The sequence below is a fragment of the Euprymna scolopes genome, chromosome 45, assembly GCF_053919585.1.
Source record: "Euprymna scolopes isolate OS-2025 chromosome 45, ASM5391958v1, whole genome shotgun sequence".
NCBI classification, from domain to species: Eukaryota; Metazoa; Mollusca; class Cephalopoda; order Sepiida; family Sepiolidae; genus Euprymna; species Euprymna scolopes.
Genome location: NC_136526.1, coordinates 41276180 through 41301522, shown reverse-complemented (window position 1 = coordinate 41301522; position 25343 = coordinate 41276180). Strand labels below are relative to the sequence as shown.

Below are 25343 nucleotides of genomic sequence, written 5' to 3'. Positions count from 1 at the left end.
GCCACTCCTTAGCGTGATATGGTCTTCGGGCCAAGATCAAAGTGTAGTGTCTGTTCCGGCAGATACGGCAAGCAAAGACCCTATGTGGGGGCGACCCCACAGATAAGACCTTGGTCAATGTAGGGGCAACCCTTCATACCAATTATCACTATCCAGCTCCCCTAGTCCCCGGGGAGTTGGTCCCCATTTCCCCTTCACTCCTCACATTAAAAATCGGCCTTGTGCCTAATTTGCTCGGTGGGGGAGCAAATAAATACCTGATCAATTTTACAATGATCCCCTGCGTGGTGCATCTTTAATAGACTGACATTTGAGGAAGTTCCGTGTGCATTTGGCTGTTCGCTCCACTCATCTCCATAGCGATCAATTGAATAATAAATTTGTTTAGAAGCTCAGCATATTTTTATTGCTGATGTACTTATTTACAATGCCTCCCCACGGGACAGAGTTAGACACCAGGGTCGTTTTTTAACGTGGAGAAAACGTACAAAAATAAAAAAAAAATTGTCTGTCGTGAAGGACTGCTCCTCCACCGAAAGAGAACAAGAAATGGGAAGTGCAGCATCTGAAGAACAGATACTGCACTTTGATTATCGCTGATGTAGCTACATATCTAGAGTTTGTCACCATTTTTATTACTAGACAGGGTTCAACATTGCAAGTGAAACAGTCGTTTTTGGCAGTGATTTTTCAGAGTGGTGACTAGAAATAATGAAACACTTATCTTTTGGCGATTGCGTTTCTTTCACTGACAATCTTCCAAAGCTCACTATTCAGTGAAAAATCTCAACTTTTATTTTTTTTAATAAAACGAACAAAGTAAAATTATTTAAACAATAGTTTAGTATAACAATATACTTTTTTCTTTTTCTTTTTTTTTTTTTTTTTAACGAAGGCTATTTAAAAAAAAACATCTGAAGAAATTAGAATGTTTATACCTTCAAGTACCAACATAAAATTTGTTGTATATTTAGAATTACACTTATTTAATAAAAAAAAAAAAAACGAAAAAAAAAAAAACATAGAAAACTCTTTGATGTACATACTTGTCACAGAACAAAGATATCATATTCTAAAAATCATGCGAGTTTGGGGCTACTAACTTTTCTATTTGGCAAGTAAACGAAACTATTTAGTTGTCAAAGGTCAACTAAAGATAAATTTGTCCGTAGAGTCCTGCTAATGAGTACGCGAAAGTGTTGTCATAAGTCACATCCTATATAAGCAACTTGCTGTTTGCAAAGGGAAGAACTGTTAGGCTATTGAGCAATTTGCTGTCTTGATTCCGCGGAAAACTAGTGAGGTCTGTGTCTTGTCAGATGATATCATTGATTAAAGGTATCATGTTTATGATGTGTCTTTTACTTTGAACTTTAAGTTGTGATTTAGAATAAAGTCGTACATAAAGTTATTCTTTGGACTATTGTTCTCTTTTTTTTTTTTTTTTTTTTTTACATAGGCGTCACCACTTATCAAGGCCGATAGGCCACTCAAGGATAAGGGTTAAAGAGTGTAGAGTAGTCAAAAGGACAATATAGTAATCGATAGTAATGGAAGTTCGGTAAATTTGTTAACTTAAGTGGAACGGCTCATCAGAAACTTGTTCACGTTGGACTTGAAGACAACCATATTATAGACAGCTGGAAAACAGGAAAACGGAAGACAATTCCACAGGCGTGCAGTTCTAAGAAAGAAGCTTTGATCATGGAATCTATGTTTGTGTTTAGGCACAGATAAAGAGTGGGGAAAATTATTGATAATGTTTTCAGCTAGTCTAGTGTTTCTTGTGAAAGTTTGGCGAGGGGGGGACCATAGATTGAAGCTCAGTCGAACACTTTCCATGACAATAACGATAAAGTAGAGACAAACTTGCAACATCTCTTCTGTGAGAAAGAGGTTGCAGCAAAGAGAAAAGGACATCTCCCATCAGGCCACAAAGTCTATTTTGAACCCTATCAAGGCAGGACAAGTCTTTTCTAGCAGCTCCTGCCCATATGTGGCAACAGTATTCCATCGAGTCATTTTCACGTTTTCGTCGATATAACCTCTGACCTTCTTCAGGTGTATCTTGTCAAACTCTGGAGTCTTTCTATTGAACTCGGGGAATCTGCACAGTTTTGAATGGAATCCTTTCTTTTATCCATAGGGGTAGCATGGACTTGTTCTGTCAGCCACAACCGGGTAGAAGTCCCAGGTAATTCGTGATTGTATTTTTGAGTATCATCCGCACTGGGAATTAAACCTTCAACCTCCAGAATAGTGTAACTTTACAAGTGAATTTTACCATGTACTTTATTGTTCGCATCCTCGACCATCCATGCTAAATGTAACATTTGAAAACACTCTGTTCAAAATAAGACTCCAGTGATTCAACCACGTGTTGTGCCGGTTGGATGAGGTATTCATCAATAAATTGGTAGCACCCAATGCACCCATTAATTGAACTTAGCGACGAGGTGGCTAACTCAAGGCATGGCTCGCAACAATAAAGGCAGACATGGAACTCATATCTGGTCCTTGTGTTTTTGGTGTCCAACGCTGGAGTCACGAATGGCTAGATCATGCCACTGACCCTGCAGTTGATCATTGAGGGTGGGCAGCATTTATGTGTGATGTGGTTAACTCCATTGGAGCTGGCTCAACCCACCCTGGGTGAATGTCGCTACAAGTCAAGTACTTTACCTACTGTACCACAGGCCTTTGCATTGTAAAGCTGACACTCAAGATGAGAGCAATAGTCTGAAGAATACAAATAATTAATCCTCATCTAAAAAAAAAAAAAAAAAAAAATTTTTTTTTAATCAGAAATGGCATATTTTTGTTTGAAACGTCTCAAACACAAGAATAGAATGAGAGAAAAGTCATAGGTTTTTATTTTTAAATTATTAACCAGTTGACACATAATGGAGCGGGTAGAATTTACAAAAAAAAAAAAAAAACATCCCAACCCAAATAAAAATTACCTCTCTCTTTTGCCTTAAGCTCTGATCAATATTTTATCTGAAACTAAATCTGAGATTTAAATTTATTTAATACTTTCTATAGATTTTTTTTTTTAAATTCACTATGCAACTCAAATCGTTGCAATCAATCATAAATTAAAAATGAGGAAATAGAGAGTACAAAGTAAGTTGACCAATATTTTAGGTTAATTTATCAATCAGAATTTGTGTTGAAAAAAAAAAAAAAAAAAAAAAAAATGGAGTTAAACTTACAAGCATACATTCATAAACAAAGCCATACTTTAGTCAACAGGGAAAAATCCACTTCAATAATTGTCTATATTGTTGGGTTTGGTGCCGAGGGTAACCTCCCGATGGGACTATTTACGCTTTTCTGTTATTTTTTTACATTTTCTTGAGGGTTGCTTTTTGCTTCCATTATGAGATTAATTCTCATTTACCACAAGATGACATTCTATTTTTGTAAGGAGGTTCTTGTTTGAAGTAGCATTTTCAATTATATACAACTCTGAAAATTGGCCTCTGGGTAACTAGCACACAAGATGGCAAATGTTCAAAATCTCTATCAAATTTTGACCCGTCGTAATTTATAGTGGCTAATTGAACTATCAAAATGAATTTGGTATCATTGTTTATATTTTGCAAAGATCTATGTAACCACATTGATAGTTTTTAGATATAACTAGCCTGGGTGCCCGGCGTTGTCCGGGGGTTTGCAGGTGTGTTGAGCAAAAAAAAAAAAAAAAAAAAAAAGTGGTTGTAGGCAGGCAGGTTCGAACCCGTGTCGCGAAGGAGGAAAAGAATGTGAAAAAAATAAATATATATTTGACGGATTGGCTGTTGCGTCCATCACCAAACCGGAAGTGACGTAAGTTTAAATTAAGGCTGGACAATCGAAAAGAGACAATGACGTTAAAAAATATTGGCAAAAAAAGTGACCCCTCCCTGTAGAAACGTGCCCAATTGAGGATGAAGGAATTGATGTTTTTTTTTGTTTTTTTTGCCACTTTTTTGATATTTGTCGTCCGAAGGGTCGAGCTTCAAAATGATACCGATCTCATGAAAATTTGTCGCCTCTGTCAAAAATTTTAGGCAGGCAGACATACATACATTTAAACAGACAGGTGAGATTTATATTATAGATTAAAATAAAATTTTTGTTTGGGATACTTATTCTATACCTGCTTTCACTTGTTTGCTGCCGGAGATTTTTCCATTGGCAACAAAGTCCAGACCACCACTGAAAATTTTTATATATATATATATATATATATATATATATATACTGCACTATGTTGTTGATCTTGTGCACTTCTAGGCTTCACCTTTTTTTTTTTTTGAGAAGACATTAGTTTCAGGCTAAACACCTGAGGCAGTAAACAGGGTTGACTAAGCATGTTTTGCAGGCCAGAGTGCTCTTCTTAGTTTAGGACCGTGACTATTCAATCCTACTTTCTGACTCTTGTGTCACATCTTGTCATGGGGAGAGACATAACTACCTTGTTTGCTATATGTCTGAGGTTACATTAGATATTAGCACATTTGGTTCTTGTTTTGTTTTTTTACTCCATCCAATATTGCAAGCTGAAAAATAAAATTTAAAAAAAAAAAAAAACGGGTACAATTGTGTATGGATCCATTTCCAATTAAATAATCATGTTTATGTAACGATAGTGAATTAATAAAATTTTAAAAAAATAAATAAAAAAAACGGGGAAAAAATCGATCAATGTTTCTGATGATAAACAAAAAGTGCATTATTTTGAACATTTTACCATGACTTGCTAATTTCTTCATCATCCAATGAAATCACAGAAATATTAGATGCTGCTCGGTTTGTGTCTTTTAAATTGCTGATTCATAATCTAAAAAAGGCCATAGTTAACAACTAGACAGTTCATCCAAGGACCGCTCCTCAGTGTACCTCATGAGTTGGTTACGTCCAATTCTATCTTTAAAACAAATTAATTAAATTTTTACTATGTCAATTCAAATTTATTGCCTTCCTAGTTCATTTTTGTTTTATTGTGGTAAAAGTACAGTTATAGTTGTTGTCATATAGTATAGTTAACACTAAAGAACTCTTATAAAAAGAAATATATATAAAATGCATGAACTAAATTCTCTGCCAAACCCAGCTTGTTTTAAATTATAGAAACAATTACACTATAGAACTAGCGAGAAAAAAAAACAACAAAAAAAACTTGATCGTTTCCACTACTTTTATTTATCCTTCCATTTTTTTTTTTTTTTTTTTTTTTTTTTAATCCTATAAATCATTTCCACCTTTTGTGTTTCCTAATGTAAACATTTCTGTAATTTTACTGTTTAAAGCATCTTTTCAAATGCTAAAACCAGCTGGGTTTGGCAGAGAATTTCATTCTACTGTATTTTACATAAATTGTTGTTTTTGGTCTGCAAGTTCTTTAGTGTTAACTACTCTGGCCTTTTACTATTCATTGCAATTAGTAAATATTGCTCAAGTATTGAGACTGACAGACTTTTCTTTCCCAGAGTTAAATTATTTCGTTTCACGTAAGGAGTATCACCTCTGTTCTGTCTTGAAAATCAATGGATACTCTACATAAGGGAAGCTGCACATGTAATTGAGTCAAGGGTTGCAGAATCAGCAACCAGACCTCTCCTGAATCGATACTGTTTGATTTCAGTGGTAAAAAAGAAAAGTCCAGGAGGACTGGAAAAAATGCCGAGATAAGCGGAGAGCACATAGAGCACCTGAAATTTCCAAATGGTCATCCATTTAGTACCGATATTGCTCAAGTTTGGGGATTTGATGGAAACAAGTGTGTTGCCGTAATTATGCCGTACTGATATTCGCATGAGACGTGATAAAAAAAGAAAGAAAATCCTACACATTTTAAATTTAGTTCATGTGACATGCTCAGATTAATGTTGGATCAAATATTGATCAGCAAAACTTTGTCAATTAAAAAAAGAAAATAATAAAGACATTTTGTCGTTATTCTCAAAGCATACGTAATTGTACTGAGTGACTGTTCGTTTTGAATATATTGATTTGATTTTTTAACCAAAACTTTGTTTGGTCAACTGAATTAATCCAGTAGGAATTGTTTTTCAAAAAGATGATCCCTAAAAACATTTTCTGGGGTCTTGCAGTTTAACACTACAAGTTGAGAAATTTTAGCTGCAACGAAGCGGGTTCAGTAATATAAGTATCGGTACTTACACTTGTTTCAGCATTCACCCTGAAGTGGTTGGATTGATTTGATCTAGAGAATTTACTGTATCCCAAACGAATGCTGGCCAGATGTGACAGTCTACTGCGGAAGCATATACAAGCATTAGCTTGTCTTGATTTCAGTGGTGAACTCCATAAAGCCGAGGACTCAGGATCACCTTGGCATCCTGTTTCACTGTCTTGTGCCACGTTTTCAGCTGTCCTCTGCATCGTTTTTTTCCAGTGCTGAGTAGTGGCTGGATCGATGGCTTTGTGAATAAAAACCAAACCAACGAAGATGTCCCTTGAGAGAACTTGTTGAAGAAAAGACATGTTGCAGGGAGAACGAACAGCAGCATTTGAAATGAACTGTTGTCAGCTTTCGTTGGTCGCTTGTTGTCATTTAAGTTTTTTTTTCACAAAATAATCCTTAATTGAAAACTTTAGTGAATGATAAGTTAGAATCTGGTATAAATAAATATATAAACAAACTAGCAAGGAGACCTGACGTTGCCCAAAATTTAATAAGGATCGACGAATGTTCCACGCTTCCAATACTTTTATTGTCATCAAAATCGGTGAAATCAGCCATTTTTTTTTTTTTTTTTTTTTTTTTTTTTTGTTTCTTGAATCAAATCGATCGATTGTCTGTTCTTATCAAGGTCCCACCAAGGTGCATGCGGAAGAAGCTTTAGTCCACCATACATTGCACTGTAGAAAACGTACTATTCTATAAAAAAAAAGTGTATATAATGGTTTGAAATGATGTTTAAAATGAAGAAGTCAAGTTTCATGATTTGATTTTGCCCCAAACAGAAACCTTCATGTCAAACGCACTTCTGTGTTCTCAAAGAACCTACTATTGATTTTATACACTGGGCCCTTCTGCTTGTGCGGTGATAAAACTTCTCAAATTCACTTTTGATGTTAGGCTAGTAACTTTGGTCAAAATTGGACTGTTCCTTCTTTAGTCAGATTTTTTTCTTAATTATTGATTAAATGCACATGCACAATATTAATCACACTTATGAATAGGTTTACTTTCATAACGTTTTTCTTTTCTATTACAGGTGCCTACTTACTAAGAATTTCATCCGGCTTGGAAAATGGTTTGTCCAGCCTTATGACCAAAATTCATCATCAGATCGAAGGTAAGATCACTTTTCTGTACAATATATATATATATATATATATATATATATATATATATATATATGTAGTCATCGACATACAGTCCTGTTTCGTTGTATCACAACTCATCAGTGCCGCTAGACTAGCATCTCTCCCAAGCCAAGGATTGAACCTACAACCGTCGTGTTGACAGTCGGCAGTTCTCCCACTTGACCATGGAATCGACGCCCGTAAATAACTCGTCGGAATGTCTATTTAAGTAGACACCCGCCACCAAGTATGAGGATCGAACCCTTGAGACAAAGTTGGAAATTAAAGTGTGAAAAAAAGTGCGACGTTAACCACTGGGCTACCGCAAAATACTAATGGAAACATGTTTGAATTTATTTAATTATTTAGAATTGGCAGGTGCACGTTTTAATGATTTAATGAGGTCAACTTTGACTGCAGGGTAGTATTTTATTCACTGCGAAAACGCTTTTTTCTATTTTTATTTTCACAAGATGTTTGGGGGGTGGCAGCTCCCCATGTCCAAATTGAATAACAATTGTCTGATATAAGGAAAATTTCCACATTGATCAAAGCCGATTGCTTTCGGACATTTTTGGCGATCGCGACCGGAAAAATACTGCCAGAATTAGTGTTGCTTTTATTATATGAAAAAGCTTAATCCACATGTGGTGAGCGAAAAATCTTGAATATTTATCTTTTCAAAGTCAAACAAATTAAAAAGATAGACGACCTCCGTTAACTCGTAGATATTATGATTTATATGCGATATAAAAAAGTTTTAAGAAGTTGTGAGCCAACCGACCACTTTTCGGAATAAAGCCTTTCTTGGACTTTTTTTTTTTTTAATTTTTTTTACATGGGGGTCACCACTTATCAAGGCCCGGAGGCCACTCAAAGATAAGGGTTATTGCGTGTACAGTAATCAATGAGATAGTATTGTAGTAATCATTAATATTTGAGATTTGATAGAGCGTCTTACTTAAGGGGGCGGTTTGTTAGGAATTTGTTTATTTTGGACTTGAAGAAATCCAAGTTATAGTCAGGTGGGAAACAGGCGAACGGAAGAGTTCCACAATCGTGCACTTCTGAGAAAGAAGCTCTGCTCATGGAATCTACGTTTGGATTTAGGCACAGATAAAGAGTGGGGAACATTATTGACAGTAAGCGAAAATACATACACATTTTTGCTTTTATATATATAGATTACACTTTTCAAAAAAATAATGCGAAAAAAAAACTTTAGTATGTACATAAGTGTCACAAGACGAAGATGTCATATTCCAAAAATCACGTGGGTTTGGCTAGTAACTTTATTTGGCTAGTAAACGAAAATATTTAGTTGTCAAAGGTCAACTAAAGATAAATTTGTCCATAGAGCCCTGCATCCAAATATAAAGTTCTGCTTAATAAAAAGAAAACAACTGAGAGATATAACAAACTTTTTAATCGTTATTTTAATCATTACTCATAAGGTCACGACGTCTATGGAATCTATGAGCACACAGGTACATGGAAGAAAGAGGATTCAAAATGAAATGGAGTATTTACTTTCTTACAGTTAATTTGCGATTTTTAAGAAAAATAACAAACTCCCCACCCCTTACGAAAATTTCAGAAGGTGTACGATGAATTGAAAAAGAAAATCTTTCTTCAGTTTATATTCTTTAAATGCGTTAAACATTGTAATGTGTACATTAATTTTCAATTTTTAAAATAATTTTTATTTATCGGCAGGCATATTGGGGTGGGTGGGTAAGTAGAAAAAAATGAATTCAAGTCCAAGAAAAAATGTTTTCCAGGTAAAAATCCACACAAATATTTCTGGGAAAGTACTAAAAACAATTTTAAATCAAATAAAAATTTTAAAAAGATTTTCAAAGAATTACGTGTCTGAAAAATAGTCTTTCTGTCACTCTGATCCGAAAATTTTTCTGTATGCACCAACAAAAATTTTACATTGCGTTTCGTAAGCTGAAAATTTTGTAAGCAGTCTTACAGGGTCCACTGTATATCCTGTTTTGATGAAATTTGTATACGTATAAAATTCTCTGAAGGAGACGATAGAATTTGTCCTGAATCTCTACGTTACCCTCTAAGTGACTTATTCACGCAGAACATCTTTAAAACTATAAATGCCTATATCTGATGTTTATGAAATTTAAGCCATAACTATGATACTAATTCATGGTTTTCCAACCTTTCCATTTCTTCTGACTATATTAGAGGCATTAATGTATGTACACTGATGGAAATTAGGTAAAAATTGACTCTTTAAAGGGATGACTCAAAAAGAATTTGTTTACATTGGACTTAACTATGTTCCACAGCTGGGCAGTCCTAGGAAAGAAACTTTGTTTATGGAACTCGCATTTAGATTGAGGTACAGTTAGAGAATGGAGGATATTGCGGATAGTGGTTGCAGATAGACAAGTGCTTTTTGTGAAAGTCCGGCACAGGGCGGACCATATATTGAATCTTTGACAATTACCTGTCATGGAAATAGCAATAGAGTAGGGCCAGATTTACAACGTCTCTTCTGTGTGAAAGAGGCTGCAGGGAAGAGAAAAGAACTACCTAGCAGGTTTCAAAGGAGATTTTGAACTTTGTCAAGGCAGAATAATGTGCTTCAAGCAGCTCCTCTGCAGATGCGACAATAATACTCCATTTTAGAACTCCTTTGGCCCTTATACAGGTAAAGGATTGCATCGAGAGTTCTGGAGCGGTAGAATGTCGTGACCGTTTTTCCAGCGACCTTGGCAACCGATTTAAATCAAGTTTTACATTTCAGGTCAGTCCAAGAATCTTATCGAAGCAAGGTGCTTCTTTGAGACTAGAGCCATTCATATCAACCATTCATATGAACACTGAGAATTGAACCTTTAACATTCAGGAGAATATGACTCGTGGCACAGTGGTTAGAGTACTTGAAAAAAATCAATTGTGAAATTGATATTCTCCTGAAGGTTGAAGTTTTAATTCTCAGTGTGGCCGACCGAAAAATACAATTGTGAATTACTTAAGACCTTTATCCAGTCATGGTTGATGGAACAAGAACATGTTACCCTCGTTAAGTAAAAGTGTTCTGTTTAAAATTCCATTCGGATTGGCAAGTTCAACAAGATACACATGAATAAGGTCAGAGGTTGAATAACACTCGAGACGAGAACAAATAATTCGAATCAGTCCTCATCTAAAAAATTCAGAAACAAAACGTTATCGTGCACTTTGTCATTTTTTTTAGTTTAATAAACTTTGCTACAAACCTAATATTTCATCCCCCATAACAACGGATATGTCAGTGTTCCTGAAGGAATGCTTACCACCAAAGTGGATTTTTTTTTTCATTCTCTGTTTATTTTTTTTTTTCATTCTCTGTTTATTTTTTTTTTTCATTCTGTTTATTTTTTTTTTTTTCATTCTGTTTATTATTTTTTTTTTTTCATTCTCCATTTTTTTTTTGTTTTTTTTTTCATTCTCCGTTTATTTTTTTTTTCATTCTCCGTTTATTTTTTTTTTCATTCTCCGTTTATTTTGTTTTTTCATTCTCTGTTTATTTTGTTTTTTCATTCTCTGTTTATTTTGTTTTTTCATTCTCTGTTTATTTTGTTTTTTCATTCTCTTTTTATTTTGTTTTTTCATTCTCTTTTTATTTTGTTTTTTCATTCTCTTTTTATTTTGTTTTTTCATTCTCTTTTTATTTTGTTTTTTCATTCTCTATTTTGTTTTTTCATTGTTTTTTTTTTCTTTTTTCATTCTCTGTTTTTCTTTTTTCATTCTCTGTTTTTCTTTTTTCATTCTCTGTTTTTCTTTTTTCATTCTCTGTTTTTCTCTTTTCATTCTCTGTTTTTCTCTTTTCATTCTCTGATTTTTCTCTTTTCATTCTCTGTTTTTTCTCTTTTCATTCTCTGTTTTTTCTCTTTTCATTCTCTGTTTTTTCTCTTTTCATTCTCTGTTTATTCTCTTTTCATTCTCTGTTTTTTCTCTTTTCATTCTCTGTTTTTTCTCTTTTCATTCTCTGTTTTTTCTCTTTTCATTCTCTGTTTTTTCTCTTTTCATTCTCTGTTTTTTCTCTTTTCATTCTCTGTTTTTTCTCTTTTCATTCTCTGTTTTTTCTCTTTTCATTCTCTGTTTTTTCTCTTTTCATTCTCTGTTTTTTCTCTTTTCATTCTCTGTTTTTTCTCTTTTCATTCTCTGTTTTTTCTCTTTTCATTCTCTGTTTTTTCTCTTTTCATTCTCTGTTTTTTCTCTTTTCATTCTCTGTTTTTTCTCTTTTCATTCTCTGTTTTTTCTCTTTTCATTCTCTGTTTTTTCTCTTTTCATTCTCTGTTTTTTCTCTTTTCATTCTCTGTCTATTTATTTATTTTTTTCCTTTTTCTTTTCACAGTTCCCATCTTTCATTCTGCTTCCATTTCTTTCTTCATGGAGAAAGTAGTGTGTGTGCCAGCATAGAAATCAAACAGCACCCACCAGTATGGAGACTGACACCCCAGCACCTCACACTCGTACAAGAAAGTACTTCACCTTTACAAGGTACGTATGTTGGATGCTCGTCTCTATATAACAGGTGTATATAACATGTTTTTTTTTTAAAGTGATACATATATATAATTACATTTTTATACACACACCCCCCATTATTTTTAATGGATTGAGTCTTCTTGCTGTTTTGTCTGCTTGGAAAATGGATTGAAATACTAATCAAGAATCTGTTATTGTGCAGGTTCAGAAACTGGTCCAGTATCTGTCGGGCTGAGGTACGCCACCTGGGTATTACCTAGGAGGTCCACCCTTCCAAGCCTTGCCACCCAGTTTTCGGGTGGGGCAAGTTTATTGCTTGTTGCCTAAGGCGCCCCTACCGGGAAATGCTAACAGAGAAGCCCAGACAATTTTTACTAGGCCACTTTCTGACCTTGTGTCACACCATGCTGAGGTGGGCTGCATGTAAATATCGACATAAATGCAACTACAAAGCTGATCAAGCGGTTGACTCCTGAAATGTTAAAGGTTATACTATGACTCTAACTCCTAAAACCATGAATTTACTTGCGTTGCCTCGGCTCTGAAAAAAACAAAACTCAATTTACCAGTGATATCCTATTAGCAAATCCAACATACAAAAGTTTGATAAGCTTTTAGCGATTTGTTGGTTATGATGTTTGGGCCACATAAGAGGGGAGATTTTGTATAAGAAAATGCAGAAACCTAGATGTGTATTGCAGGAGAGAAGTTGGATGACCCAACTTGGAAGCGGACCATCAACGAGGATTTTAAACACTAGAATTTGAATGTCAACAATCCTCTTGACCGCCAAGCTATCTCCCTCCTACGGCATGATGATATGACATAAGGGTCAGAGAGTGGGATTTGAAAAACCAGCACCATAAAGGAAAAACATTCTGGCATGCAAAAATCCCTGGGCATTCCCAGATAGGAGTGCTTCAGGCGATTAGCAATAAACTAACCCCTTCTCAAAGGGATAGGGCAAAGTCTGGGAGGATGGACTTCCTAGAATTGCACAGGACCAAAGCTATTCCTCAATCAACAGGGGAAAAAGCCACTTCAATAATTGCCTAAACTCTTTTGGCTTCAGGGCCGAGGGTTGCCCCAAAAAACATCCGAATCCCGACCTAGTGAAATATGATGGTAAAAATGGTATGATTACATTGTTTTGTTTTTTTTTTTTAGTTGTACAATAAAATTTGTCGTTCGGCTGATAATATCTGTATAGACGTTATATTTTTCTTCATTATTGAAGTTTTTTTTGTTTATTTAAACAGTTATTTTGGCCCCGTATGGCTTGTCAGCTACACTGACAGGTAATACTTATCGAGACACTGACCAGACGACACGTGTTCTACTGGACGAATGGAGTCGATATTACCCTGGGGAAGTGATTGATGCCAAAGATGCAGCGGGTGAGAATCTGAATAAGTTACCCACCATGGTCGAAGTCATTATTGGTAAGTATTTTCTTGTCTTGAGGAAATATAATGAATTGATAAATGAATATGAAATGTTGGAACAAAATTGGTCCAAAATAACGACCCAAAATAGAAATGTTGAAGCAAGAGCCAAATTGCAACAAATTGACAGAATAGGGACTCAGATTTTTTACCATTATTTTTTATATTATTGAATTATTTTGGAATGATTTTGGAGATGAGTAATTTGTATAATTTATTTTATTTAATTATTTGCGGACTATTATCGCCATCTTCTAGTTGTTTTCACGTTTCGGATAACTATTCCTCTGGCCTTCGTCAGGTTAACCGCAACGAGATAAGAATGTTGAATCCTCCAACTGCATCTACAACAATTATTGCCCTCAATAGCTGTTGTCATCTCACCACGGTTTGGTTAACTAATCCTATAATCAACCCAAAGCCAGTCAGAGGATTAGTTGACCAAACCGTGGTGAGTTGGCAAATAAGGTGACAAGTCCAAATAATTAAATAAAATAAATTATTTTTTATTTTCTCGTACAGTGATTTTACACGTATGTGCATCTCAATGAATTAGTGTGAAAATTGGGCCTATTTCTTACATTTCATTGCCGCCATTCAGTCTCCAGATACCCCCCCCCCCTGTAAGGGCAGCTGCGCGTGTACTTGTGTGGCAAGGGTTGCGCAATCTCCAACCACACCTCTCCTGAATCGGCACTGTTTGAGTCCAGTGGCAAGGAGAAGATCAGGACATCTGGAAATAATGCTGCGATAAGTGAAGAGCACATACAGCACCTGGAAGTCTCAAGTGGTCACCCATATGGTACTGGCCAGGCTTATTGTTGCTTAACTTTGGTGATCTAACGGGAACCGGTGTGTCAAACATGTTATGTCATATTTCCTACATTAAAAGTAAAGTTAAAACAGTCTATTTCAAGTTAATTCAACTTTCACAATAGACACGCCATCTTTGGCATAATAAGTGTTCACTTATTGGCCAGGAGAATGGGGTTCAATCCTTGGTTGAGTCCTACAAAAACTTTTAAAAACTGACACTTGTTAGTACTTAGCTAAATACTAAGCATCATAGCAGGAGGGTTAAGGGCAAGTGGAGTAATCCTAAGAAGAGTGGCAGCCTCCCCTACTCCTAGGTGTACCAGTTAATGAAAAGGAAACCTCTGGGTCGCCCTAAACTATAGTCAACCATTCAGTTTAGTTTTATGTATATGTGATATCAGTTATAAGGTTATATTTTGAAAAGGTTATTTTATTGACTGTTGTTTTTTTAATTCAATGATGATTTTGATTTTAACAAATAATTGTTACACAATTCCATAATTATTTCCATAATTATTTTACAATTCTTAGTTTTCTTAAAAAAATTTTCCAGAAAACACAATTAAAAACTGAAATAAACAAATTGATTTTTTTTTAATATAAGCAAAGAATCTGTTTAATATCTGTATTGTCATCATTAACAATAATACACATGAATTTTTAAAATTTCTTAGATTCTTCAAAAAACGGAATTACACTAACAATTTAAGTAAATAATGTGACCATGTGCACCATTCTATCCAGAAATTCAGAAAATGCTATTTTTTTATATTCAAAGACGCATTTTTTTTTTTTTTTCTTCCGTAGCCAAAATTCAGATTTCTCCCATCTAGAATTTAGCCTCACTTAGAGATCGTTCTGCTTGTTTTCGGTTTCCAACAAGCCAGAAAACAGTAGGAGATCAACCACTTAGAAAGGGTTGGGAGAGTCTTACTAACATGTTGTCACTTTTTTGTTTGTTTTTTCCCCCACTCCACGATACAATGAAATTATTTTGTTTCTTAATAAAACAATTTAATTTTTGTTTAAAAAAAACAAAAAAACTTAAGAATCCCAAATCGAATTAAGATAACCCCTGGAGTGAATGTGGTATTATGGTGATTGAGGATTCTGGCTTGGAAAATCTTATACAAATATTAGGTACAGTGACAAGGATGCTCATAGATCCCCCCCACATACACACACTTTTTTGAATGGCATTGTGCTTAATTCATTAATGACTTTTGTAAAAATTTTGTAAATAGATTTTTTAAAGTGTAGTATCTGTTCCATTTTTTTTTCTTTTTTTTTTTTTTTTACTGTTTTTTTTTCCTCACTCCAGGCTAATGAAATGATTGTATATATAAAAAAAAAAAATGTGTATATATATATATATATATATATATATATATATATATATATATAAATTTTATTTCTTTTTAAAATATGATTATCCAAAAAACAATATATATGCCAAATTGGTAAAAGGGAAAATTATTCCCAACTGGCATTTAGATAAAAATGCCCTTTCACATAATTGAATTCATTCAAAATATATCGTAGAACAAACAAAACATATATATATACACACTGTTGAACAAATTATTGTATACAGCAGGGGGGACGCCCAACCTGCTGGTCATAAAATACACTTTATATATTTAAATGTATGCAGATTTTGGGTCATTACAGAGCCAATTCTCTATTGAATATTATAAATAGTATTGATTTCAAGTTTTTAAAAAAATGACTTGGGTGTCATCAGCTAAAATCAAAGTCAAAATGTTTAACGCTCTAGCCAAGTTTGCTGCCGTTTGAGTTGACCTAACAGATAAGCTATAAAATTCCAATGCCTCCATTCAGTTTCAAAAGACAAAGGATACCCCCTGTAGGAGCAGCTGCGCGTGTAATTGTGATGAACGGTTGTGCAATCTCGAACCACACCTCTCCTGAATCGGCACTGCTCGAGTCCAGTGGCAAGGACAAGTCCAGGATGATTGGAAACAATGCTGAGATAAGCGGAGAGCACATACAGCACCTGAAAGTCCCAAACAATCACCCATTTTAGTACTGACCAAGTTCAACGTTGCTTAACTTCGGTGATCCGGTGGGTAACTGGTGTGTCAACATGATTATGCCGTATAAAATTAAACAACTTTGAGCTATGATTAGTATACGTATGCACAACCTAATAGAAATGTCGGCAAGTTAAAATGGACATCTTGCATTTCAACTTGCGGACATATTTCTGTACGCGTTATTTATTCATCTGAACATAGATTTTAATCTTTGGTGTATAATTACTAATTTCTGTTTATTTCAGTGTTGTGTGATCGATAGTTCAAGTAGTAATACACATGAAAAAATTGAAATGCTCTCAAATATTTCAATATCGGTGTATATATATACACACACACACATATATATATAGATGTTGTTTTGTTTTGGTTTTAGCTATATGTTTTGAATGAATTCAATTATTTACGAAAGTGCATTTTTTTTTTTTTTTTTTTTACCTAAATGCGAGTTGGGAATAATTTTCCCTTTTTAACCAATTTGTTACCCCCACATGGGGAGCGGTATATATATATTATATATTATTTTTATTATTTTATTTATTATTTTATTTAATCACATTTTAAAAATAATATACACACACACATATATATATATGTGTGTGTGTGTGTGGAAAGTGCTTGATGAGCTAAGAAAGTATCTTTTTAAATTTTGAAAATCCGATTAAAATTAAGGAAGTTATGACTGTTTTTGTGCCTCACGTTTGGATATTTTTCCCTCTTTAAGACCATATGCGTTTCGTCACATTTTTTACACTTTTTCAGTAAAAATGTCATATCTTTGTTAAAACACAAGATTAAGTAATGAAATTTGCCATATAAGTGTATTTTTGTGATAGGGATTTGAATATGCTACTGAAAATCTCCAGAAATGAATGGTTTCCAAACAATATACAGTAAATGCGCATAAATATGCTGCAATTCCTTAAAACTGCCATGTATTCATTAAAAGAAAAGAAGTTAAGAGAACTCAAAGTTGAATTGTAATGCATTTTATGTACAGAAAACTGAAATCTAAATCTAAGACTGTCAAAAAATGAATATATTGCAATATTTCTTTGATATTATTGTAGATTAATACCTTCTATTACCCCCCCCCCTCATATCTAACCACCTCTTCAAAATATGTGATTCTACCTTTGTAGGTAATTATGTGTGAAAACCTTGAAAAACTTTAATATAAGATAAACAAAAATTTATTTTAGAGTTTAATGTAAAATGATTCCTTATTTTTAGCCATTCCACCATTTTAGGGCAGTTAACCTTTTTTTCCTATGGAAAAAAATCCTGCACGCTTTTTTTTTTTTTATTTTTCTAAAGACGATTGTGTGGTTTTAAGAGGGTCTTTGTGCAATTATGTGAGGGGCGGGGTACTACTCTGACTTTGGGTTAATGATAGAGCTAAGGGAAATTATGTGTGAAAATCCGGAGGACTTGATAGAAACAAAACAAAAACAATTTTAGAATTTAGAGTGGGGGTTGGTTTCGCATAAATTTAATGTAAAATAATTCACTATTTCAAAACCATTTTAGTATTTTAGGACAGTTGACCAATTCATTTTTATGGGAGAGAAATCATGCATTTTTCTTTTAGGAAGGATTTTTTTAGACGCTTTAAGTAGCTTATTGAGGACTGACTTAGCGTTGTTGTTAAAGAAAATTAAAAAAATATATATATATATATATATATATATATATATATATATATATATATATATAGGGGAGGGGTACCACTCGCACACGGGAACCAAATGAATCATTTCACATTTTTGGTTGTTCAAAACAAAACCATGTTTAATTCGCCGTTAAAACCTAATGCAATGGATAAAAGTACACGCAGGTTACATATTTACAAAGCTTATTTTCTTGTCTTTTCAACCATATAAATATTTCAAAAATTTGACCAGAAATAAGGCCAGATTGGTTGGGATTGCTTTAATTATATATTCTGATAACCAAAGAGCTCTAATTAAGCTAATTAACAAAATAACACAAACTAAATATGTAAGAATATTTTTTTTATCTTAATACTTTTTTTTTTTAATTCGTTCTTTAATAAAAGATTAACAAAAAAACCATCCGTTTACAACTGTGCTATTGCTGATAGTATTGCTGCTACAGGTAGTTCTTAGTTTTTTTAAAACATTACCGAAAATGCTGTTTTATGATAACATTTTTATCACTTTATTTGTTTCAAACTCTTAAAATATATGATGTACATTATTACTTATCAATTTATTTGAAAGTCTATTTATTTCTGAACAAAACAGTGGTATTTCGAGGACTTAAGGTGCTTTGGTTTTTAAAATATGACGATTTTAGCAGAACTCCCTTGAAATCTATGATTATCCAAAGCGTTTTATCATCCGTGTGTATTGCTAGTTTAAGAGTTCATCAGTTAAATATTTACACATAGACTTACACAATACATACAGCTACTGTTTTATTTATATACAGGGTGGTCAAAAAGTCAGGTAACATGTTAAAGGTAGAAAAAACAATACGATCCATTATAATCTCTATTCGTTTAATATTATTTGTTTAAATATTTGAGTGTAATATATAAACTACCCCTCCTGATTTCTGGCTTTGGGGCTATATAAAGGATAGCGTTTATGGCAAGAAGCCTGATATAATAGCGTCTTTAAAGTTATTTATTGAAGAGGAGATTGCGCGGATATCAGCTGACATGATTACACGTGTTACACAATCAGTGGTTAATCGCTTCCAGCGATGGATAGAGAGAAATGGACGACAATTAACAAGATAAACATATTTCATGTTTGTTTCATTTTATATTTCAATGTATGGTACTTAAATATACGTGTATTGCTAATATCGTTTTTCTTTAAAATGTTACCTGACTTTTTGACCACCCTGTAGATATGAGATAAATAAGACAATAAAATTACAAGTATTAATTTATTATAGACTGTAAAAGTAGATATGCAAATTAGGGTTCAGATTTTTTACTATTTGTCCCTACTATGTATAAATCTAATATATAAAAGACTATATGTATGTCTGTCTGTGTCCATATTTTCAAACTCTATCTTCTTCAAAACTAAAAGTTGCAGAGCTGTGCTAGGAACCTCAAATGATTAGGGAGTTTTTTACGGACCATTATTTTATGAGTTTTTAGCCAGTTAATAGTTTTTAAGGGGTCAAAAAAGGAGTCAAGTGGAAACAATGGTTATACATTTTGTACATCCATCTTAGTTTATTTTTAATATTTAATTTTTAATCAGTTTATATGCGTGTTACATTGGTACAATGGTAACGTCACCAGCTTTGAAAGCTACAGTTTCGGTTTCGATTCTAGCTGATGGCACCTAAATACTTTGTTTTACTTTTGAAATCACGACTCTATAATAATCTATAAATATAAAAGCGAAAATGTATGTATGCATGTGTGTTCGCTTTTTCTGTGCGTCTACAAAAGGCTTTTTTCAGAGAAGCGGTCGCTCGCTTCACAACTTTTAAAAACTTTTTATATCACATATAAATCGTAATATCTCACAGTTAACAACGAAGCTCGCCTCTCTATTTAATTTGCTCGATTTCAGGAAGATAAATATTCAATATTTTTCGCTCGCCGCATTTGGGTTAGTCCTTTTCCTATAACATCTTGGGGGCGAGGAAAAAAAGCATTCAGCAGTAAATACTATCCCGCAGTCAAACTTGACCTCATTAACTCATTAAAACGGGCACCTGCCAAATCCAAGTAATTAAATAAATTCAAACGTGTTTCCATTAGCATCTCGCGGTGGGGCAATGGTTAACGTCGCAGGTTGTTTTTTTTTTTCTTTTTTTTTTTTTCTTTTTTTTTTTTTTTTTTTCACACTTTAATTTACAACTTTGCCTCAAGGGTTCAGGTTCGATCCTCATACTTACTTTTTTTTTTTTCTTTTTTTTTTTACCACACCTCCAAACACCTGGGCAACGCTGGGTACCCCTCGCTAGTATATATGAAATCTGGAGACGTTAAAATATCATATTTAAGCATATTTTACGCCCGGGCAAAGCCTTCCTTCCTTCCTTCCTTCCTCACTCACTCACTAATAATGAAATGCAAAAGCTTTTTCAGTTACTACTTCTGTATAACCATCAAAACTGGTTACTGTTATTCAAACATTATTTTCAAACACAGTGTGTGTATATATTGTATTTATTTGCTTCCCCACCAAAGCAAATTAGGCACAAGGCCGTTTTTAATGTGGGGTAAAAACCAGCTCCCCTAAAAGTAGGCAAAAAGGGGGGCACTCTGGTTACCAAAAATAATAATTGTCCCAGTATAGAGGTTTTCCCCTCCATTGACTGGTACAAATCATCTTAAGTGCAGCATCTGCAGAACAGATACTACACTTTGATCCTGGCCCGACGGCCAAGAACAACAGGGTATTTATTTGCTCCCCCACCGAGCAAATTAGGCAAAAGGCCGATTTTTAATGTGAGGAGTGAAGGGGAAATGGGGACCAGCTCTCCGGGGAGCTGGATAGTGACAATTGGTATGAAGGGTTGCCCCTACATTGACCAAGGTCTTATATGTGCGGTTGCCCCCACATATGGTCTTTGCTTGCAGTATCTGCCGGAATAGATACTACACTTTGATCCCGGCCCGAAGGCCAAGAAGAACAGAAAAAAGGCAAACTTCAGAATAAAATTATCCAACAATCAGCTGGTATGGAAATCTGTAATTATAAGATTTACAAGATATTATTGGCAGTAATATTCTATATGTATTATCCCACCTAAATAAAAATTGCTCGATATACAAGATAGAGCAAATAAATCAAATTTAGTCATTCAATGAATTTTAAAATTTATGACGTGAAATGTTTGAGTTTCAGATCAAAAGATTTTTATTATTCTATGTAAGACAAAGAATACATTTGAAATATTATATCCTTATCCTATAGGATTTCGATGTCTACCATCTCTTCAGAGGAGCAAATATTAGCAAATAGTTATAATGGTTTACACCTTATTTGCTAAAGTCAGTGAGACATGGAAAATCACAATTAAAAATTGATTGAGTAATTAAAAGTCATAGAGTAAGGGGAAGTTAAAGAAAAGGATATAAAAGTTTACATCCAAATTGCATGGTAAAATCCGAAGTGAATGTCCTTGAAAGCAGTGTGGTAAAATGATCCAAACTATATTTTGGGTAATCCGCATCACAATGTAATGATCCGAATTGGGCATTTTCCTGGAGTAATTTTCCTTTGTTATATAATAGGTCCGGTAAAAAAAAGTTTTTTAATAGGTCCGGTGGATCTTTTTATTAATGAACCTATAAATTCATATATTTAATATTTTTTATACTCATACAGTGACTGTTCTACCCTGCCTCACACTTCTCTCAATGTCAAGCCACTCCATTGTTCTCCAAGCTAGATGAACCATTGATTACTTGCTATACAAGGATTCCAGCAGGGAGGTGGCATGGGTCTCACAATAGCTTCTACAGCTTGTCGTATCTGGCATTATCAAAGGCTTTGATGTCATCCACAAAGCATACAAAGAGTTTTCGGTGCTTCTCCCAGCATTTCTCAAGTAACTGATGCAGATTCGAGATGTGATCAGTCATGTTGGTTCTTTATGTATCCTGCCTAAATCTTGTTTTGTAATCCTCCTGAGCTTTTTTTGCCAGCTTCTGCATAAACAGTTTTGTTATAACCTGGAGTGACTAATCAACATGGTAATGTGATAGTTTGAACAGTTGCAAAGCACACTTCTTCATCGATGCTATGAAGGTTTGTCTTCAGTCTGGCAGTCATTCCTTTATCTTGATGCATAACTTATGTATTAGCGTTACTAACGCCTTCAGCATCTCTGCTGGCACATCTCGGTCCTGGATATGACCTTAAACTATATCTGATGGTGAGGCCCCAGCTTGCAGGCTTTAAGGAGTGTGGAGCTACCCTTTAATTGCTGTTGCTCCCAGGTCCACTCTGACCCGGACTGGGAGTACCTGTTAAGGTCCCAACTATTGATTAAATAGAAAATGACTTGAAAAAAAAAATATTCTATAAAAAAAAAAATTTCGTCAAAATCACTGGATTCGGCATTAAATAACCTGAAAAGGGTTGATTATGCCGTAAAACAAACAACCAACCAACCAACCAACTAACCAACCTGCTGGCACATTGTCACAACCCAGCACTTTCTGGTTTTTCAAGTGCTTGAGTGCATTTTCCACTTTCAGGCAGAGAGACACCAGCTCATCATTCTATGCGGAAGATTATTCTGTTGTACCTACTCGTCTCGGCATATTACAATATTCTTGATATCTTGCCAATAATGTCTACGTTCTGTGTAAGAGTCTCCCTTGCCGTGCGCTGGCCTTTGTGACACTCATATTGGGTAGAAATTTTCTCATCATCCATTGCATATCTTTTTATATCTCCAGACGCTTTACCTCTTGGTGCAGTCTGTCACAATATGCGATCAGATGCCGTTTCTTGTCTTAGCAGCATGCCCTTTGTATTTCCTGTTTTGTGCAATACTCTTTCGATGCAATCCCAATCACCCTCATCTCCTGTTTTTTGATAGGCAGAAGTTTCGCTGCATGGAATGTTGCCGTCTTGCTGTCAGCCCATGGTTCAGAGGGTTGTTTTTCCTCAACCTTGTTCATCAACAGCTTATGTCAATTCTTGACCTCAGTTCTTTACTCGTCAGATATGTTGCTCAAGTCATATCCGACATATCGTGGCTGGCTTTTATTTTGATGGTGATGCACATGAATATCACAATCCTAATAGGGTCTTGGCATTGATGATTGATGTCCTGCACCTTTTCAGCATTTGAGTTGGAATAGATACATCAAGATCATTGCTAAGGCTGCTACAAAGAAGGTGGGCTCTCTCTATCGTGCTAGAAAGTTACTTACGCCTTAAAGTATCCTGTACCTCTATAAAGCCACCATTCGCCCATGTATGGAGTACTACTGTCACATTTGGGCTGGTGCATCTGCTACTAGTCTCTCGCTCTTGGGCAGGGTTCAAAAGAGAGTCGCCAACCTAATAGATCCTGAACTGTCATCCCAAACTTCAGCCCCTGTCCCATTGATGAAATGTTGCATCCCTTTGTCTGTTTTAGAAGTATTTTAATGGTGGATGCTCTGACGAACTACAAGCCCTTGTACCCCCTCGACGAAAATACCCCCGACAAACCCAACAAGCAGCGAAATCTCGCCCCTACACAGTCGAGATTCCTAGATGTAAGGAAGCCTTTTACTCTAATAGTTTCTTCCCCAGAACTGCAAGACTTTGGAATTCTCTTCCGGTTTCCTGCTTCTCCAACTGTACTGACATGCAGAAGTTCAAGTGTAATGTGAACAGACATCTTGCTGCTACATAGTACCCCTGCAACTTAGGTTCCTGATAGTAGCCCCCTACATCAAAGTGACAGTGTGCCTTGTTTGGCATGAAAATGTAATTAAAAAAAAGGGAAGTAAGCATCTGGTTTTGCGTCCCCTCAGCAGGCGATGTCCACATATACTGCCATCTTCTGTGTTGCTCAAATAGTGTCATCAACTGCTTCTTTCATTTTTTTTCCAAGTCCAAGTCTAAAGTGATTCACTGCCCGGTTATCATTACCATAATTGATTTTCGTATTAAATCCTCATCAGCACCAGAATGTTCCATAGAGCGTCATAGAAATCGTCTATATCTTCCTCACTTAATCGGCACATGTTTACATCACTTATGTTAGCAGGTCTTCCGCGTAGTTACACTGCCAAAACCGATCAGGTTCTCAACTAACAAGGCCTTATCCACACTCCATGCCAAATATATACCAACCCCCATTCCTCTGCTTTCTTTCCTCCGGAGTACGTAAAATTCTACCAGGATCCAATTTTAAATTGCCCTATTTACTCCACTGATCGATACTCCTAGAATAGACACATCATGCCTTTCTACTTTGGCCACAAGTTTTTCCAGTGTTTAATGGACTTTGCACATTCCATGTACCTTTTTGTGTGGCCTTGTGTAGCCTCGTTTGCACACATTTCTTTCTGATACCATCAGAATACTAACAACTTTAACGCGACTACCAATACAAAACTAGCTCTTCAGTAGCATCAGGAATGGTTTCCGGCCTACATTAACTGTCGTACACCACAATGTTGTTGTTGGTCAGATTTTGAGTAGTCATGTAAGTGTCGAGGAAGGAAAATTTCCCCCACTCTATATCTGTGCCTAAATCAAAACGCGGATTTCATGAGCAAAGCTTCTTTCTTAGAACTGCACGCCTGTGGAACTCTGTTTCGTCTGCCTGCTTCCCTCCGGACTACAACTTGGATGTCTTCAAGTCTAATGTTAACAAATTCCTAATGAACCGCCCCCCCCTAATTAAACACTTCATAAAATCTCCTCACTAACGTGATGTACTTGCAATAACCCTTATCCCTGAGTGGCTTCCGGGCCTTGATAAGTGGTGATCACTGTGTAAAAAAAAAAAAAAAAAAAAAAGTTGGTTGTCATTGCTTTCCAGATTGACAGTGTCTATCACACGACACTCCCTACTCATGTGGAATCCTCCATCGAGTGCTAGATTGCGATCAAAACCAATAATGTCCTTTTTTTTTTTTTTTTTTTTTTTTTTTTAATATTTTGTTTTAATAAATCGTTTCAAAATGCAGAATACTAAAAAAGCGAAACAACTATTTAGCCTTTTCACTAGTTCTGGTAGCGCCACCTAGAAAATTAGGGAAGAGGCTAGCTGACTATTACTAACTACTTCATTTACTCACATAATTAATATACGAAAGTATAAATTTATGCGTACTTCAACAGTGCTCGATACGTAGGTAGAGCTAGTTAGTAAGTTATAAAATATATATGGCGATTAAGCTACACAGAATATTCCGCGTTTCATCCACTCTAGGCATAAGCCTGAAGAATCCTAGAGTGGATGAAACGCAGAATATTCTGTGTAGCTTAATCGCCATGTATATTTTATAACTTGCTATATATCTTCGAATCAGGATTATAATCAAATCAATTAAGCATACCATTCTTTGATTTTTTTATTATTTTTTTTTCGATTGCTCAATTTTTAGATTGTGTCCAATTGAAAATGAGAACACTTGGACTTAATTTCTTTTTTGGCGGTAAGGGGGGGGTTCAAACACTTCTATATTAATTTGTTTAACACTAACAACTTCAGATTGTCCAATTTTTGGAGGTGGGTTCAGTTT

At 34.9% G+C, this 25343-nt stretch overlaps 1 protein-coding gene across 1 annotated transcript in view; it reads left to right on the top strand.

The window, feature by feature from the left end:
• LOC145269490 (mediator of RNA polymerase II transcription subunit 13-like) overlaps positions 1–25343 on the top strand; it is a 292786-nt gene that overhangs the window by 168045 nt on the left and 99398 nt on the right. Inside the window, exons 4-6 of the mRNA XM_080125217.1 lie at positions 7233–7313; positions 11690–11835; positions 13083–13265. Of these exons, the coding sequence (XP_079981343.1) occupies positions 7233–7313; positions 11690–11835; positions 13083–13265 (410 nt within the window). The remainder of the gene's footprint in view (positions 1–7232; positions 7314–11689; positions 11836–13082; positions 13266–25343) is intronic.